General features: G+C 37.9%; 1 protein-coding gene across 1 annotated transcript in view; it reads right to left on the bottom strand.

Annotated features, from left to right (window-relative positions):
• Positions 1-447: 447 nt before the first annotated feature.
• The window catches only part of GPR133 (G protein-coupled receptor 133), a gene marked incomplete at its 3' end in the record, with an annotated part of 30,908 nt that continues 11,683 nt past the window's right edge, over positions 448-19,672 (bottom strand). The window contains exons 5-13 of the mRNA XM_009078369.1: positions 16,429-16,608; positions 15,006-15,260; positions 11,250-11,314; positions 10,280-10,435; positions 8,128-8,187; positions 6,697-6,814; positions 5,663-5,773; positions 3,973-4,048; positions 448-589 (exon numbers count right to left, since the gene is read on the bottom strand). Coding sequence (XP_009076617.1) covers positions 448-589; positions 3,973-4,048; positions 5,663-5,773; positions 6,697-6,814; positions 8,128-8,187; positions 10,280-10,435; positions 11,250-11,314; positions 15,006-15,260; positions 16,429-16,608 — 1,163 coding nt within the window. The remainder of the gene's footprint in view (positions 590-3,972; positions 4,049-5,662; positions 5,774-6,696; positions 6,815-8,127; positions 8,188-10,279; positions 10,436-11,249; positions 11,315-15,005; positions 15,261-16,428; positions 16,609-19,672) is intronic.

Raw genomic sequence — 19,672 nt, 5'->3', positions numbered from 1 at the left:
AGCATACTTGTACCTGCCCTTGGAGGAGTTTCTTCCCTGGAATGTTCCAAACCCTCAGTTATCTCCGTGTGGATTAAGACCAAGCACAAAAATCAGAAGTGAATTCTTGTTCTTGACAGCTCTAATGAGAAAGCAGCAATTCATTCCACTCTGCTGCAGAATGCACAAACACACCCATAGAACAACAGACACAGAAAGGCCAAAGCTGTACTTGTCATTTCACCTTCCTTTTCAACATGTTCACTAATCAACTTTTTCCAGTGACAGAAACAAGTCATTGAAGGGCAGTGATTGGAAAAACATAATATTGTAGCCACAAATACCATCAGAACTGCTACTAAAAACACCCACAAAAATTACAAGAGAAATACAAAGAAGTCATCAGAGGCAGTGAAGGTTTCAACAGTCCTGACTGTAGACAAAACTGGTTGTTTCCATTTCACTTACCAACTTGTGGGTGAGCTGGATGGTAATGAGAGGAGATCCTGACAGATTGTGGGACAGCTTGGGTAGAGGTTCCACTTTGATAGAGATAAGATAACTGCTTGCTGAGATCATACAACCTTTGTAGGCAGCAGCTTCAGCAATCCTTGGAAAGAAACAAACATATTAAGGAAAAAAATCCCATTTTTTTAGTTCATCTACAACACCCACAACACCAGAAACACAGGACCTCCTTTTTCCATTCAAGTCAATTAATTTCTAGAGGGGAGCAAGATCTGCCCCCAAAAGATCCTACAGGACTAGAAGGCATAGCTAGAAAATATAGGGAACACCTTTGGGCACCTGGAGACTTGATAAATAAATGCTCCTTCACTCTGCTCCTCTTTTGCAAAGATTTACAAGCCTTGCTGAAAGTGCTTTGGAGAATTAGAATCCTAAGGGATCTAAAAATAACCTAAACAAAGCAACCAAAATAGGGAGGAAACTTGCAGGGAATTTTCAGGCTGTCTGATTAAACACACATATTAGTGTGTAAGACACACTGATATAGTGCATAGAAACATATATATATAGGAATATATTAAAAGAAATTTATAGCTTTCCTTTGAAAAATTGATTATGTCCAGTTAGGTTTGTTACAGAGCAAGTCAGGTCACAATACAAACAGCTGAACTTGACTAAATACTTGATTAGTCCAAGCAATACATTTTTTTCTAGTCTGAAATAATTTTACAGTACATAAGACCCTTTTATTTCTGCTTTCAGCTAAAACTTATGACTTTGGCATTTTCACACATTTAGGAGTAACTGAGATCCATTTGGCTGCAGGGTAAAATTTTTTACACTCTCAGTAACAAACTGTGCAAGAGTGAAATGATCTTTGTCATCTCTACCTCTTTAGCATGGGAATGAATGGCATTTACTATGAGAAATATGAATTAACCACCAACATGGGCTTCCAAACTTAGCCCACCCCTGGACAGAGACAGTTTGCAAAGCATGTTAAAACCCACCTGATTTACACCCACCCCTTGTTTGCCAGGGTTTCTTATTTTACTTTCAGGGAACAACAGAAAAAGTCATGTCAGACCTTCAAATAACTTCACTCAGTTCCTTGGCAAGGTCAAAAAGAACAGAACTCATTTAGGATGACCCCAAACACAAGTCCTGATCTTTGAAATAACCCCATCAGTATCAAAGATTACTTCTGCTCCCAATAACCAGCATGTGCCTGCAATTTGTTCATCTGAGAGCAGAATTTGCTGCTCTGATGTGAAAAGCTAAATTTAGAGAAGGACTCAATGTTAAAACCATTATCCAACATTTTGAGATTTCTCCAACATGGATTAAGAGGATAGACCTTTATTTCAAACCCTTCATCTGATGTTTGAGCTTTAGAGATCTTAGTGAATTTTGAAGCATGAAATATCTTCCTAACAAGCCACAAACAGTGTTTCTGGACATGCACAAGCCTTCTCCACCATGACCCTGATGTCAGATGGCAAATTACCTTTGCTGGGATTACTACAGATCTCCACAAACAGTGTCTGAGTGGAAGCAGAACTGGGCTCAAAACATTTTTTTGATTCAAATTTTTTTTTTTTGTAGAAAGTCAGAAGTTAACTCCCCTTAGAAACTGTTATTTATGTCATCTGAAAATAGAAGTCATCTGTCTGTACAGGACAAAAGCTTCAAGAGTTTTGGTTTTAGTTTTTCCACCACAAAAGAAAAAAATATTGCTGTTAAGAAACAAATGGACAAGCTTTAAATTACAGGTGTTCGAGTAGCCCAGTGCTAGAAGGAACATAAAAGAAAGTCTTTGAAACAAAGTGCTCTGAGAAAAAGTTGCTATTCTACTGAAAAGTAAGCAAAAAAGTTATAATAGTAGAGCCCAAGAAAAGAAAAATAAGCAGCAGAGAAGTGCATACTTATTTTTAAAGCATTTTTTGAATACCTGGGGTTGGATTCCACAGAGAAAAAATTGCTAAGTTAGCATTCCTTGTGTTGTTACCTTTTTAGATGCTGTTTTGGACAGACCTACATCTGCAATTTTATAGACATGATTCTGCCCTGCATCACATACTGCAAACAGTTCAAGCAGTTTGGATTAATAATAGAGATTTAGGAAACATTTCTGCTCTCATGTCTGTGTTTCTCTTTAGCACTGCAGCAAGGCCAGATCCTTCCTTCTGAAAATGAGTGCTAAAAAACACATACAACTCAGTGGAACTGCAATGGGTCTCCAGGTTGTGCTATCCCACAGATTTCAGAGAATCTACACAAATATGGCATAACTGTTTTACTTTGCTATGCCAGAGCTGCAGGATCTATGACAATGCATTAGAATATGACATACAACATCTTTAATCATATTTTGCTTGCTAAACTCTGACCTAAGTCAGGATCATATTCATTCCCTTTCTCCCTTTGAAAAATTGAGACTATGTCTTATTAACTTAATAAATTGCACTGATCCTCCTGTTTGAAAAACATAAGGTGTCATAAATTATTGCCTTTATTTCACCATGTCAGTAGTAAATATTGCAGACTAATGACTTGGTTCCCTTACAGCTACTGCTAAGTGTCCTTTATTTGAGAGAGCAAACAAGAGCACAGCTTGCTATTGATTGAGAAATGATCTTGAGTAATAGCTGTGTGATTATCCCAGTGTGATCAGCCTGAATTGTAATCCAATCTGGATCAATCAAGCCAGGATTCTTCACCCTGAGTTCACAAATGAATTCCCATGACCTTCTATGTAACTGTAGGGAAGGAGAGGAAGGCAATCCCTGACCTTCATGGGAGCAGAGATGTTGCATCTTTCCTTCTGCTGTCAGTAATAACCCAGTGAAAAGGCACAGGTTGGAAAAGACTGAAAGTGTAAAATAATCGATGTACCCCAGTGGAAACCAAATGCAAACACAAAGTCCTACTTGCTTAGAAGGAAAGTGTAATGATTTACATGGATGGCCTTTCAAAATCCCCTGGGGACCTGTATTGCAGAGAGGTATACAGCTCTGCCTTTACTTATCTTATCTACTAATGATTTCACTGATGCAGTATCTAAAAGAAAAGGTCTTTCAAGCATTGCTTGGTCTCCTGTTATAAAATTACCTCAAAGGTTTCTAGGATTAGGATTCAGATTTTATCTAGAGAGGGATGTTATATTTTCTTGCTTGATTCATTTAAGTACAAGCTTTATCTCTATATGTGTCAAGAGAAAAGATGTAATTTCCTTTTATGAGACAGATTAAAATTATGCAATTCTAGTACCAGATCTGATGAATGGAAGGAGAAGAAAAGAAAGACAAACATGTCGCTATGGGAATCTATTTTATTGCAACATGAAATAAAACATCTAATGTAAGCTTTAATCTCTCTCTAGTTAATGACTACATGTCCTCAATATTGCAGAATCAGGATTAGGGCTTGTAATTTATTTAAACTGATAATGACATGACTGTTATAAAGGTATATCACTAAGGTAATAAACAAGCTGTTACAGCATGAAAGGTCTGAGATACTTACTTGGTATCCATAGGGTTGATATTGTGAAAGAAATAATGCATGTTATGGTAAAGAAGGCCAACAATGGTAATCCAAGCTGTGAAAAGAGAACAGGGATTATTCCTCAGAGCAACAGTTTCAAGCAAGAGACACTTCTTTCCTAAGTCTGAAAAACTGTGTTAATTAAGAACCTTGAGACTTTCCTTGCTTTAGCAGATTTCTGGTTGTTCTTTTAAGTAAGTGAAAATGTATGACTGTGTTGTACAGCACAGGAGACAGATATCAGAAGTAAAACAGAAGGATGCCTGCCCTGGACAACCATACTTCCAAAAGAAGTTGCTAAAGGAGTCAGTTGTCAATTATAAATCCCACACACAGCAGCAGAAAGGATCAGAGGGCACACCAGAGTCTGTCTCAATGGGAGCTGCAGTAATCTCAAGGCCATTTCACAACCACCTACACCAACTGGCAGTTTATGAAACTCAGACAGAGCAACCAGTTCTGACACTGGTTTTCTCTTTGCTGCCCACATTCCAAGTCTTTATGGGCTCTGCAGCATCTGAGTGAAGGGACAGACGTGTGTTTTCTATGAGTGAGCCACACAGATGGCTTTTACTAGCCCTTTTGCTGGGTTCCAAGTATTTATAGTGTCAACTCTTCAAGGTGAAATAACAGATTTCTTAGGTTAGCTCATCTGGATGGTGTAGAAGTGTGGCCTGAAGGCTGAAATTGCTCACAAGTGAGCTTAAGCTGGAAAAAGGATAAAACATTTAATGTGCTGGATCATTTCAGGATACGAAGCATGACAATGTTCTGAAGGAAAAAAGAATCTGCATGGTGAGAAACTTTATAAGTGGAAAAGGAAAAAAGTCCTCTCACATGCTATTTTTGGCATTACAACTTGGTTTGCAATTATAGTTATTCAAGGCTTGGAGCACTTGCAGGCTCCAGCCAGAGCCCCTGCCAGTGCAAAGAAACAAAGCTGTCATCACAAATCAGGCAGACAGTTCAGTAATTATCAGAGAATTTCTCACTGCAGGTTATTTTCAGCTAACTTTGCACTTTCTGAAAAGGGACAGACCTGCCTTCAACAGAGGTGACAGCACAAAGGGCTCTGGGGTGGAATTTATGTCACATAAGTCAGATTTTCAAAGATTTGAGGATGCAGTACATGCTTTTTGTAAATAGGTTCCTTCCACCCCTGAGTAAAACCTAGATAATTAACTGCAAATATTGTTATTTTATTGAGCAAAGCTGCAGATTTCTGAGTTTTTGCTGTGACTGTTGTCTGTATCTTAATTCTGTTTCTGTAGCTGCTGTTGTTTAAACTTGTCATTTTATGGTTTAATGAAGGGATAAAGTAATATCTAATCTGACATCCTGTAATTTCTTAAAATAACCAGATGATGTGAAAAAAATGTGTGAAATTATGACTTCTCTGATGTAAAAATATGTCAGAATTAAATGGCTTCACAGTCTCTGTGGCCCAGCTCTATTATTCAACACTAACTCAAGTAATACCAAAACTCTATCATGTTAATTATTCATTAGTATGACAAGACAACTGCTGTTTCCTTAGAGCCAGGACAATCAACAGGGATCAGATCAGCTCCTTGGAATAATAAAGCAAAGCAAAACCTGTTTTCAAGCAAAATCATTTTTGGAATCCTTGTGTATACAACTCCACTCCTCCCTTTAATATTTCCCTTACCTTTTTCATGAAAAGCTTCACTGGGAATGGAAATATAACTCTGCCCTTGAGATGGAAATCGATAGTGGGACAAATTCAGAGTCTGAGGATGCATTTTGACCATAGTGTAATCTGTGTGATAACCCAAACAAAAATATCAGAAAATCAATAGCCTCTACAACCTACTTGACTGTTTAACTAGACTTCCCTAATAGCTATTGCAAGCCTTGAATTTAAAGCCCTCAGCTGTTTGGAGAAAATATAGTAAATTCCCCAAGTACAAAATTGCCTTTTATAGCTGATTCCTTTATGACAGAGAAGGTAGTACATGCACTGTTAATATCCCATGGATCACTTCACTCAGGCTCCAACACTGAGCTTACCAGGACAAGTTAAACAGATTAATAACCCTCTTCCACTGACATTTGAAGGCATTATTTCAGACCTCCATTTGAGAATCCCAGTGTTCAAGAGAGTCCATGCAGTGATTAATGGCACTGGTAACTACTCAGGTTATTCACCCTTCACACAGGTCTCGACAAGGCACAGTAGAATACCAGGACAGACAAATTACCTTTGATACCTGAAGCATCCAAAGATGCAGATGAAATTATGGTTCTAGGATGCTAAACAGCAGTAAAATGAAATTCTCCTAAAAAGGTCAAAACTATTCCTATTATTTGCAGTCTCTTGCAAAAACCTTGCAAAAAAAAAATTCAGGTTTGTAGCATCCAGACATCTGCAACTTGGAAGTGCTGCATAAGAGCTCTAGGCCCTTTAACTCTATTAGCATAGTATTACTAGATTCCCCACATAAAATTCATATTCTGAATTCCTCCCCAAATAACCTCAAGGAAGTTCAGGCACAGTCAAAGCCAATTAGCTCTGGACTAACTGCACAGTCATCTTTCTACAACTGAAACTCTGGTTTGCATTCAAAAGGGAAAATTAGGTGGTTTGATTTCCTCCTTCATATTGGCAAAGAAGGAGCTGCAAGCACAGAAGCATTTAGGACATCCAGATAGTCCAGAGAGAATATTTCTACTAAATCCTACCTGCCACAGGTGATGTGCCCTCAATAGTGAGAGGCAATGAGTTTTCATCCAGATTCTGTGTCATATGAGTCATCACACTGTCAATGGTTTGTATTAAACTGCCAAATATCTGAGGAGTCTGAGGGAAGAAAGAGAAGGTGCTGCAACAAAGAAACTGCCATTCACAGCACAAAAATCAGGGTGTCATTTTAAATTCCTCTGGGACTCAACAGCCCAAAGACAACTTTGACTTTCTCTACAATTCTTTGCATCTAGTGGCTAAAATGTAACACAAATTGATGCCACCCAGAGCCTAACTTCACAAAATATTATGTTTTATTGAACATCTCCAAATGGCTGTTGCTCCAAACAGCATTTGACAGTCAATTAGACTCAGGATTCAGTAGAATGAGGCCAAGAACTGAGAGACTTTTTTTGACAAATTATAAAGACTAGTATCAGATCTTTATTGGAACTAAGCTGAACCACTACATTTTGACCTTTCCTTCATCTTTATTAAAATTCTCCTCAGTATAAAGCTACTTTAACCCTCCAGGTTGAAACTTGATCCATAAAATCTCAGAGTTAATGCATGTTTCAATGGAATAAGAAATCTCATTTCTGAATTTTATCTGAAATCTATTTACATCAGAGATGATCAAGGATTTTAGGCTAAGAACTTAAATCAATTAGACATCTTTTTTTGTCTTAAAAGCATTTTAGGCTTCAATGGGACCTGGATTTGCTGCTTTAGCCTCTCAGTTTAAAAGCTCCTGTTCTGAAATCTCTGCTTTCCTAAGCTTCAAACACAAATCTCTGAAAGTTCTCAGTTCTCTGCACACTCATAGTAAGACTAGAAGAGAAAGAACATTGATACAAATCACTTTTCCCTATATTATGTTGATTCTTTCTCAAAACTTCAGATCCCTAAACAGGTAAACACTAACACATATTTCATGTGCATTGAAAAAAATCAATCTACCAAAGAAATACAAACATAAACACATATTTCATGTGCATTGAAAAAATCAATCTACCAAAGAAATATAAACATCTAAACCCTTAAATATTAAAGTTCAGTGCTGAAAAAGGAGTAACTTCAGTGCAATGCCTGTTATTTTAAAAATACATATTAAAGTTCAGTGCTGAAAAAGGAGGAACTTTAGTGCAAAGTCTGTTATTTTAAAAATTGAGTTTTGTTTCATTCATCCTGAAATATGTGGAAATAGCAGCAGATAAAGTTCCATCATTTTAACCCTCAAAAACATATTATAAAAGAAAATGACATAATTGTTTTGTCTATGGATCTTTAGGCAAATATGAAAGTGACAGATGAGAAAATAAGTAAGTTATAGTGCTAAAAAGTCCTAACAAGCTGAATAATAGAGACCACCAGTTCCATTATCATCCATGTGAATTTATGGAACCAAAATTTAAGCCCATTTCTCTTACCTCTGGTCCATCAATCAAGTTGGGCAGTAACATAAAGTCTTCAATTGCTTTTAAAAAGGCCTAAAAGATAAATACAAATACATTATTTATTTATGAATCAGCTACATCTTCTGGCAAGGACCCAAGGCAGATCTCAGCTAGGATGTTCTTAGATGTGTGTTAAGATGACAAACCCACTTTGATTCAAGTAACAGATTCCTCTCTACCAGCAAGTACTCACCGTGTTCTGCATGGTGACATTTTAAACTGATAGTTTATTTATTAAAAGTAACACCACCATGTAACTCCCAAAGTGCAATCGTTAACTACAGAGGAGCAGACTGAACCAAGACTAAAGTGAGCTTGTTCTCCCATTTGATCTAAACTCATATGACATCAATTCCTCTTCTAGTCTCAGATGACTACAGATTTCAACAGCACTAGATTTCTGGGCCCCATGTACAATTTATTAGCTGCTTAACTTTTGCACTTAAGGGTTGTTGTTGAGGTCAAGATCTGTCATGGTAGGCACTGTTCAAGTGCTCAGCACAATGTGGTCCCTTGTCCTAAGGAGTTTTGCTGATAAAGACAAAGAAGAGGAAGAAAAGGAGCACAGAAAATTGCACTGAAAATTAAAAGAAAAAAACCCACATCTCCTGTTTAAAGGTATCTATTAAAATGCCTTTAAAGAATCACTGAATATAAGGAAGCTCCACTGTGAAATGTGGAAGACATGACACAACTAAATCCAAGTGAGGTTTGTCAGAGGCAAAGCATTATTGTGTTATTGCCTATCACTTAAATCAAATTTCCTTGTGCTGTGAGGCACACAGCAATCAGGACAGAGATAACTTTGCAGAAAATCACATGCATGCTCAGTGCCTGTCTGTCAGGGAATTAGCTGCAGACAATAGAAAGTTCAACCATCAATCAAACAAATGACAGAGTGGCTATGTATGATCAGGACTCTCTTGTGTTTAATTCCCAAAATAGCTTCGCTAAAGATAATCATGGTCCACATTTCTGTCTGCAAATCACTTTCATGGCACACAAAGCACCATCAGATAGCGTGAATGAGCAACCAAATGGCAACTGGAATGATGTGGGAAACAGGTAAGGAATCTGGCAGGACAATCTTCTATTTTCAATTTAGAGCCCACACAAATTTTTCAGTAAAACAAAGGAAACGATGTATTAGAGCTTTTTTAGAAGGGGTTTTGCTACATATTAAACTGTGATCCGTGAAATCCAAGCTTTACACTTTGCAAATGCTAAGCTTTTAACACAAACTATCAATTGCTGTCCATGTCGTTTTCAGAAGCATTTATTTAAATTGTTTGTCTGAGTAAAGCATCCTTGTCACCCTGGTATTACCCACAGGCTTAAAGGAACAATCACTAGCCAGGCCAGAGCTGATTACTGTAATAATAGCTTTCTAGCCTGCTGAAATCAGGGAATTAGATGCCCATCATTTTACAGAACACTAGCTTTATGTTAGCAGAACATGACCCCATGTTCTCAGCTCAGGCTGTAGAAAACGCCTTCTTTTTTTTTTCCTCCCTCTGTGGATTAGCTTAAATAAAATAAATGACTTGAAGCCATTTCAGGGGAGGTTCATCATATACCCACATAGGAATCGAGCTCAGCTTCTCACCTCCAGTGCAGAGTGGGCAGAGTGTGACTTCACAAAGGAGAAGTACAACTCATCCTGTGCTTACCACAGGAGCCATGAATGCCAACAGAAGACCAGGCACTAGTTAATAAGGTTTTAAGCTTCTGGTACAGGTGTGACTCTCAAAGAGAACAAGTTGCACCTGGGCAGGTACCTGGGGCCAGATGGATACAGCCCCAAGCACAGTTCTCCCTGCACCAGGGAGCTGCTACCAACTCTTGAATGTCTCATTCTGTTGCTTCACTGCTCTGATAAGTGTCTTTATGTCCTGCACCTGACAGACTATCAAACTCCTGCATTTTGCATCAGCTGGGCCATGCAGGGGTCTAAAAAAATAGCATCTCCAAGAACTAATAAGATCTCTAAACCATTTCCTCTCATTGAAGCTCATGTTCTACTATTCCCTAAAGTAGCTCAGGCTTTTTTTTTTTTTTTTTTCATTTGTATATTCTGCATTTGATATTCCACATCCAGGAGCAATTTCAGTGTTTGCACTCTTACCTCTGTGAGGCTTAGGGCAGTATTTTCTGACAAGGATTTGTTGGGCAAGCTGAAGGACATGTTCTCCAGGTAGCTCAGCATAGTGTCAGGGGAGCGAAAGTTCCCTCTCTCCTCGGTCAGGTTAGTGATGATGGGATGATAGGCATTTGTAGAGAGCTACAGCAGAGACACAATTGGTCACAAATTATTCCATGTGTTGGTCAGGATTTATTGGGCTAGTCCCAAAAGGGAATTTGAGGCATAGCAAACTGCTTGGTTTACACTCAGGAGGCTACAGAAGCCAAAGGAAAAAGGAAAGCACATGGATGGAAAGGTAGACAGATAAACAGATAGAGAGATGATAGAAAGAATAAACAGAATATTCAAAGATTATTTTTTTTCAGATCATATCTACCATGGTTTCCTGAAATTATCTGTAAACAAGAAGGAATTTAATAGAACTTTGACACTGTAGAGAGCAAGAACGTGACAATATCCTGCAACAGCTAATTGCACAGAGGTGGATTGCAGCTAATTGCATGTGCTCTCCATATGAAAAATTAATTTTATTTTAATCTTTTCCATTACACTTTTACTAAGCAGTTGAAAACTAATTTAAGTTATTGTGATGGAAATTTTTTTCTCATTTTAAAGGAAACAAAGGGAAAAATTAGCAAAACGGTTCTTAATGTGTTCCATCCTCAAAGTTAATTGTAAGACTTCAGAAGTTTTTACTTTTTTCCTGGTTTTAATATAGAAAATATGCTTATCCAACAACAAATTTCCTTTATCTGTCATACATTAGGAGTTCTGAAGTGCTCCCATCTTCAAATAATGGCTAAAAATTCTCCCAAAGCATATCTGAAAGGGTTTATAATTGGGGTCCTAAAATAAGTCCTATTAATGAAAATTATGAAGCAAGAAGGGTCTGTAATCATGTAATATATCCACATTCTGACACTAGAGAAATGAGTTATGAGAATTGTCCTACCATAGGTTTTGTGGTGGTTGTCATCAGAGACCATGGAAGTGTTGAAGAAAGCAAAACTTGCACACCTGGGGAAACACAAACACAAAGGAGAATGATAAAATCTGACATTTATATCAGATACACATTTATATAACTATTCTCACTGCTGGCTGAATCAGTTCTAACAAAGCCACAGATTTGCTGTTCTGTGGATATGATTTGCTTGAAGTGCTGTAGGTACACAGGCTTGTTTAAAACACTGTTTCTCTCACCAATTTGATTTCATCATCTTTATACAAATAAGTATTGCAATAGTCTAAGTCTTAAATGCTTAAATATTTGTTTGCAAACAGGAAATTTCAGGTGTTATAGCTCAATGAAAAAAGGACAAGAAGTTAAAACATTTATCATGGAATTAACAGGGTTGGAAAAGACCTCCAAGATCATCAAGTGCAACCCTACAGTGGTTACCAGACCATGGCACTAAGTGCCACATCCAGTCTCAGCTTGAAAACCTCCAGGGATGGTGAATCCACCACCTCCCTGGGCAGCACATTCCAATGCCTGAGCACTCTCTCTGTAAAAAAATCTCTTCCTAATCTCCAACCTAACCCTCCCCTGGCAGAGCTTGAGTCTGTGCCCTCTTGTCCTGCTGCTGGTTGCCTGGGAGAAGAGACCAACCCCCACCTGACTCCAACCTCCTGTCAGGGAGTTGCAGAGGGTGATAAGGTCTCCCCTGAGCCTCCTCTTCTCCAGGCTGAACACCCCCAGCTCCCTCAGCCTCTCCTCATAGCTCTTCCCTCAATATTTCTACAAAATATTTAGGGAAACTTTTAAAAAAATATACTATATCTTATTGGAAATAAATAATAATCTATAGGCACTTCTGACAATCTCATATGTGATCTTGTTTTATTTCTGTATATGTGATAACCTGGGACTGGGAACATAGAGACACTGGAAAAAATGAGATTCAAGTCTCAGCTATGATCTCCAAATGCTAATGTTTACTTATATCTTGAGTGTCAGTTGCTGGAGTGCCAAATAAAATCACATCCATGAAGGCAAGTTCAGAAAGACTTTTCCACATTAGAAAATCTGTAAGGAATATCCCAAGCCAATGGAAATACTTCCATTACTTGCAGCAAAACTAAGGCACCCTCAGCTGAGAGAGCATTGGTGGAAATGGTGCTCTGCTCAAGCTTTTGGGTCCTGTCTGCTTTGCAAAAAACAAATAACAGGGGCCAGGGAGTCAAACACAATCTTCATTAGTGGTTTGAGCCTCTATTAGGTGTTTGTAAGTTGGTATCAAGCAACAGCAAGGGTGCTATTAATCAGACAGACTTTGCTAATAAATGTCCCCCACTAGCACTATATCCATGGAAAATTACCATATGAGCATGTCATAAACGATTTGTCAAGACAGAAAGAATAAACTTGATTTTGGATAGCTTCCAGTTGCTCCATTTTAAAAGTATTGATTCCTTTCTGGGCAAAAGGATTTATTAGCCATTTGTGATAGAGAAATGGAATTTTCTTCTCATCTGCATTGTACCAAGAATTTATATTTGCCAGGAGTGTGGTGCTTCAGTGCAATCAAAGAGTAGCTGCATATACAGGACACATTTCTCTCATGGATCCAAAAGGAACATGATGATTTACTCAATTAAAAAACAGGCTGTCCTATTAAGTTGCTTAGGTCAAACCACATTACCCCAGCTTTAATCTGTTATAAGTCCTCCAAAGTCAATAAACACATAACAAGAAGAACTTTACTATGTTGATTACTATTGTAATATCCATTTCTTCCTCTAAGAATGTTCTAATTTCATACATTAAATTGGAAAATTTATAAAATCTGATCAGTCCATTCCTTTGAAGGAAAAAGCAAAATATTTAATATTCCACATTTCTCAAGTGCTCCTAATCACCTGAGTATGGTAAAATAATATTGGCTTGAATTCTTCAGACTTACAAAAAAAAATAAAATACTTGACATCCCTTTATGTTTTTATTCTTAAGCCCCTAGCAAATACACCTCAAGCTTCACTTTCAATTAAGAGGCTACAAAGTTATTTTTCACAGCAAAATGATAGTTCCAAATCACCCTGAAAATCTGAAGTAGAAGGAAAAAAACCCAACCAACTACACAACAACTAACGTCATGCAAATTGCAGTAAACTCACACGAGCTCAGCATGAACATCTCAATGCATAAATCAAGGAGTTTACTACACAGCCTCATAAAAAATCAGCAGGGATTGAAAAAAGGTAGGATGCAGGCAAAATCCTGCACAACTCCTTAAATATTTAGACTCTAGTGGGATCAGAGGACCAAACGAGTTCTGCAGGGCTTCAAAAGGGAGCTACAAACATTAATAACCAGCAACCAGATATTCTGAGACTCAGTAAGACTCTTTCCAGACCAAAATATAGAGGAATGAAGTGAAAACTTAAGTCCTGATCAGGATTTGAATTCATGGAAAGAGCCTTCCAGGATGCCTTGATGACTGGCTGGAGTGAAGATGGGAGGGTGGAGGGATCAGGGGGTGGTTGCTGTGAGCTCACAAGAATTAGAGGGGTTAACAAAAAATTCTCTTTGTATTTACACAAGCCATACTTGTCTGACAGTGAAACAGGGCACACATATAGATGAATCAGGTCAATGTGAAAATCTGCTGTTCTTGAGTTGAGCAGCATAACATTCTTCTTGAGTTACAGTAAATCAAAGAGTGTGATTTATGGTGGCTTTGAGTTGGGTGGTGTAATTGTTGTGAAAGATACAGCAGCCAAATACAAAAGCATTTTTTCCAACATGACCAGAACATTATAAACTTTTCTTTTTAAGATTTTTAAAGCTATTTCCTGTATCAAATTACTACCAAGTGAATACTCTCCCAATCAGAATTTCTGAAGACTTGAATAGGAATCATTTTTTTAAATAAAAAGGTTTTAATAGGAAAAAACTTAAGTGAAATTCCTACTCTTTGAGTGGCAAAATCAAATAGATTACTTCATTACATACCAGATGGAGGGGTTTCTTTTTTTCAGTGACTTCTTTTCTGCATAAACTAGTTTATACTTGATTTTTTGTGAAATATATTTTGTATATATTTGATTGGTGTAACCAAACCTGGAAGTCACAAACACAGACATTCTCATTTCCAGGCATGCCTCAGAAGTTCTGTGTTCTACAAAGAGTTTCCATTGTGAAAATGATTCCCAAAGGTTTAAAAGCACAAGAGTTATGGGTGGAACTGCTTTAGCTCTCAGCAGCCTAGTAAGAATAAATGAAAGAAGGGAAACTGCCAGCAAAGCCAAATGTTCCAGATGCCCCATAGCTTTATTCCCAAAATGGATGTTTTCTAATTGCTACTCACACTTAATAGGAACAGCCTTTCTTGTAGTGAAAAGTTTATTATAAAGATCCATAGAAGCACTGACAGGGTTTACTGGGCAATCTTCTAAGTCTTTGTTCTAATCCTGATTCTTTGCCATTTCAATTCCATTTCAGCTGTTCTCTTTCTCCTAAGTTCACAAACACACATGATTTAATGAGTCTTTATCACTTCAGGTAAGGAGCTAGAACTGAAGATGGAGACTGCACATCCAAAGACAGCTGAGTGTTTCAGTGGCAGTTTTTACCTGACTTCTTCTGCCTCTGAAAATTATGTTGAGTGGTTGAGAGATGCAAAATCAACTCAAATCCCTCACACTAAGTATTTTTAAGTCAGCATCTTTACAGAAGATGCATTGTGACAACAGTGCATCTACTCACCAATAGCAGCTGTGAAGTACTGCTCAATTTCATGGGGGGTGAGAGCCCTTTCCCATATGATGAACTCATCAAATGCTCCATTCACATAACGTTTGGTCTGATCCCCCTCTGTCCCAGTCAGAAGATTTGCACTGGGGTCTCCATAGTCATAGAAAACTTTCCCATCTGGATCAGTCGTGTTTAGAGTTCCGTTGACGTAGACTTTCAGTCCTTCTCTTGACTTCCAAGTAAAGAGAATATGAGTCCAGTAAGGACCTGCAACACATTAAAAGTCACAGCAAAATCCATGACTCAATTCCGTTTAGAGTCTTTCCTGTTCAGTGTGTTTTTGCTGACTTGGGCAATGCTCTAGAGCTGTATAGGATGTACTAAGAGTGAATTATGGAATGCTGATGTCCTGTATATTAATCTTTACACCCCTGGGGAAGCCCATACTTTGGCAGAATGCCTGTTAGCTTTGTCTGAACTTGGGCTCACTGCAGCTTCATAAATTACACTTGCTAAGTGCTATTGGCCAAGATTTGAGGTCTCTCCAACACTGTCTCAAAACTGAGTTCAGCAAGAAAGACACAAAGACTGCAAGAACTGAAGAACAAGAAAATTGACTAGTTAAAAGTTATCACAGTTTCTTCGTTATGCTTGAGAAGCAGAAAACATAATATTCATTTTCACATGGATAATCCACAAATGTGTGAATTACTCTTCCCATTTTAGCAGCTTTTCTCTTAAAATAAGATATCTAAACTGATTCATTAAGCTTCATAATTCTCTGCTACTAAGAGATTTGAAAGTCCTAATTTAACAATGTACAGGTAGTCAAACTAAGGCAAGAAAATAGTTCTTGAGTGTCATTAGCATTGCTAGAAGACCAGAATTTGTTCCAGTCACTAGGTATTACTGCTCCCAGCAATAGACAGTTCAAATAGAAGCAGTAAGATATGTGATAGACCAAAGTGTTTATTAATACTATGGCATGGCATAGAAAACTTGGCACTCAACAGATAACAGAATTATGAAAGCACTAAACACCCAGTCAGATAGTTACCAAATAAAGTCTTAATTTAGGAGGCAGCAGAGGACAGCCCACCAGTTCTAGAATATCCTGAGCACTAGCTGGGATTAATCTGCATTTCTTGCTCATGTTTCCATCTAAACATTCATTAATCTATTGCTGTCAATAACAACTCCAGAAACAACTGGAAGTTGGACCTGAGAACTGTTACTGAATGGCAAATATTCTATAATACTCTAACACTGTTTTTCAGCTTGTACTTTATCATCTCTCCCCACATCAAGAGAATTCTTAAGCACAGAGGTCTGTAGGTGTTTTCAGATATCCTCTTCTCTTAGCATTACCTCTGTCCATGAGAATAAAGTCAAATATAACAATGAAATTACTATTTTTTCTCATTCTAAACTTTACCTGGTGGACTAAAGCTTGCTTTCCACTTCATCCTTTCATTCCCACGGGTGTAAAATTCCACTGAGCCTTCACCTTCATTTGAACAGATTTTGAAACCACTGGATATTACTTGTCCACCAGAGGCAGGGAGAAACTTTGCCTGCTGATCTTGAGTCTTCCAGAAGAAGGAAAATGTTACTCCTGATGGAAGCAAGTGAGAGGAGATTTGAATGCAAAAAAATATGAGTGCAATTAAAAATTTCCAATATGTAGAATACTGACAGTGGGAATGCTTTTGAGGACAGATCATCTGCTAGCATAAACAAGGACAGCATGTTTAAAATCAACAATGCTCTAACAGTTTAAACCAAATAAACATCTCTCCCTTAGTTTCGTATCACATGCACATACCCAGGACACAGCAGTAATCGTTGTATCCCGAGTAGCTTCTGTCAGTTACAAACAAAATTCTTTGATCACCAAAAGGGAGTCTTGTTTTTCAGACTTGTTTCCCTTCCCTTTGCCTTGTCTCCTTAACCTTCCACCCTCCTGTGATGATCTCCTTTTCCTCCTGTGCCCTTTGCTTGTTTCAAAATACCAGTTGCTCATGTATCTTTAGATCCTCCACCAGCACCTACACTGGTTTTGGTGTTCATGAGATGCCAGCAGTGCCAGAAATAGTATATTGACCTCTTCCAAGCTACCAGTGCACTAACTGCTGCCAGCACACCCACACTTAGGGAGTAGCATCCATTGCTAATCACACTTTAATTCTTCTAAGCATGTGTTTTCACACTTCAGTGCTGCAATAACTGCTGAAAGCAAAGAATGAATGTAAAAGAAAGGGATAACTACATATGCAGAGCTGCAGTCAAAATTCTGAGGTGCTCAACCAGAAAAAAAATAAAAAATAATAAAAAAATAAAATATCGAACTCTTCCCAAAATGCAAGTACAATCCTGTGAGTGCATATATGATTGACTTTGTCCACACATAATCCTGCTCAATTTGCAGTAAATTTCCTATTATATTGTAAAAAGGAGGAGCTCTTCAGATTGCACATTAGTGAGGAAATATGACTTGTGTAAGAGAGCATGTTTCTTTAATAAATATTACCTCAAAAGGCTTAAATTAAACACAGGTAGCAAATCAAACCTCCCTTGCACTTGAGCAGTGCACAGTGGCTCTGATGTTGGGGTTTTTCAGTCAGGAGAAAATTACATTCAAAGAAATTACATTTCTTCATTAAAAAGAAAATGTCTTGACTAAACAGCTCCTAAAAATGTTCATTTCAGAATTTATAGTACAAAGTGCTAAGAATAAAATTCAAGTTCAGAGCAGGTAAGAAAAAGTTCCTAAGTCCAGAAGTGGCAGAGGTTTTGCCACCAAGACCCATAGTGAATTAAGTTGGCAAAGACTCTGAAGATCACCTTATTTTACACTGCTTGCTCAGGCAGATTTCAGAGGTAGATCTGGTTGCTCAGAGCTCAGCTGAGATTTTAGCATCACCATGGATGGATCTGTACAAACCACACAGATGCTTGTCCACCTACATTATAGAAAACCTTTTTTTTTCCTTCGATCTAATCAGCATTTCCTGTGCTACAATCTGCCTGTGTTGCCTGTCACATTTACATTGTGCATCTCCAAGGTTGTTTAGCTCCATCTGCTTCTCTAACCACCCATCAGACAGGTGAAAACAGCCTTTAGCATTTGCATTTCTTCATGGTGGGAGGAAACATTCCCTCAGCTTTCCCTTCCATGTCAAACTGCCTGTTCCCCTGAGGCATCTGCTGGGTTCACTCTGCCTTGTCAGCATCTCTTTTGGACCAGGGGACAGAGATGGGACATAGCATTTCAGATATGCTCTCGTGAGTGCTGAACAGAGGGGAATAATCACTTCCCTTAACGTGCTGACTATGCTCTTTTGACACAATCCAAATATCTGTCTGGATGATTTTATAGCTTGCAGTTTTGTAGGCTCTCCAGGCAGTATGAATTTTGCCAATTTGCTACCAGATAGCCCAGCACAAGTTAATGAAGCCCTCAAAGCACTGTGTACATTTCTTGTTAAAACCATAGATTTTTATGCGTTTCGTAATTTTACGATTGAAGATAGATAAGCCTCAAACAGAAATTTACCCAACTCTACAATCTGGAATATGATATTTTTTTTTTAATCTTTCACATTTTTTGGTCATGTTAACTGAACAGAAAAGTTCAACATCACTGCAGAATAAATAATTTAACTAAGTAGTATCTTACTGTCTAACTGATCTTTTTGTTTATCCCCATGACAGTACCCATCAATTTACATGATCTGCATACCATTCCCTAAATACTTTAGACATGCAAAAATAACCACGATGGAAATGGCAATCAATTATCATTGGCCTCCTAGAAATCAATCAGCATATCAACCACCATCAATCTCTTGGTTGATGGATTTGGGTTGAAAGCTCTAAATGCTGTGAACTCCCAACTGAAGGATTTGTTGTTCTAAGGAAGTTGTCATACAGGTAAAACTGAGTCCATATTTCAGCCTCTTTACCACACCAGTAAGAGGCTGATCCAACCCTCAAAAATTCCACAAAGCCATGCAAGTCCCTTGTCATCTTTCACCACTTAGTGTCACCTGGTGTCAAGGCCACCAAGCCTGACCATGTTCAGCTACTCCTATTAATGTGATTCCTCTGCCAAAGCCTCTCACAACCTTTCCCAGCACTTCACCACACTTCTGAAGGATATGGAAGTGCTGTTGTTCCTTCTTTACAGCCTGGCAGACGTAGTGTAAATGATGTAGACAGAGAGACTAAACTTTACACCATGTCTGCAGTGGAGTTGGTTTGCCCCATCTTTGGCTGTCTGTCCTACTGTCTACTGTGTAGCCACAAGAAAACTGGATTTAAATCCTCCTGATGTGCACTTTAGTTTATAGAATGCCAAAACTAACAATAAAAATTAAAGTAGGGCACATAAGGGATGTTTAAGCAATAGCAGGCTGGAATAAAATTACACCTTAGCCTTGCCACAAGTTTCTTTGATCCAAAGGAAAATAAAGACACTCTCTTTAGACAAAAGGGTGTTGGGTTTTTCCTTTTTATTTTAATGCCTGCTACAGTGATTTAATATTTATTGTTTATATGATTTCTTCATATTTTATCTACTGAACATTTCAGTGTTTTATGCTTTTAATGATCTTCTTTGTGAGGTACTGGGAGTGCTCTGGTACCATAAAAATAATTTATTCTGATTATTATGTTAT

Source organism: Acanthisitta chloris, unplaced genomic scaffold (assembly GCF_000695815.1).
Source record: "Acanthisitta chloris isolate BGI_N310 unplaced genomic scaffold, ASM69581v1 scaffold10187, whole genome shotgun sequence".
Taxonomy (NCBI): Eukaryota; Metazoa; Chordata; class Aves; order Passeriformes; family Acanthisittidae; genus Acanthisitta; species Acanthisitta chloris.
The sequence above is the reverse complement of the archived record's forward strand: the minus strand, read 5'-3'. Positions and strand labels throughout refer to the sequence as shown.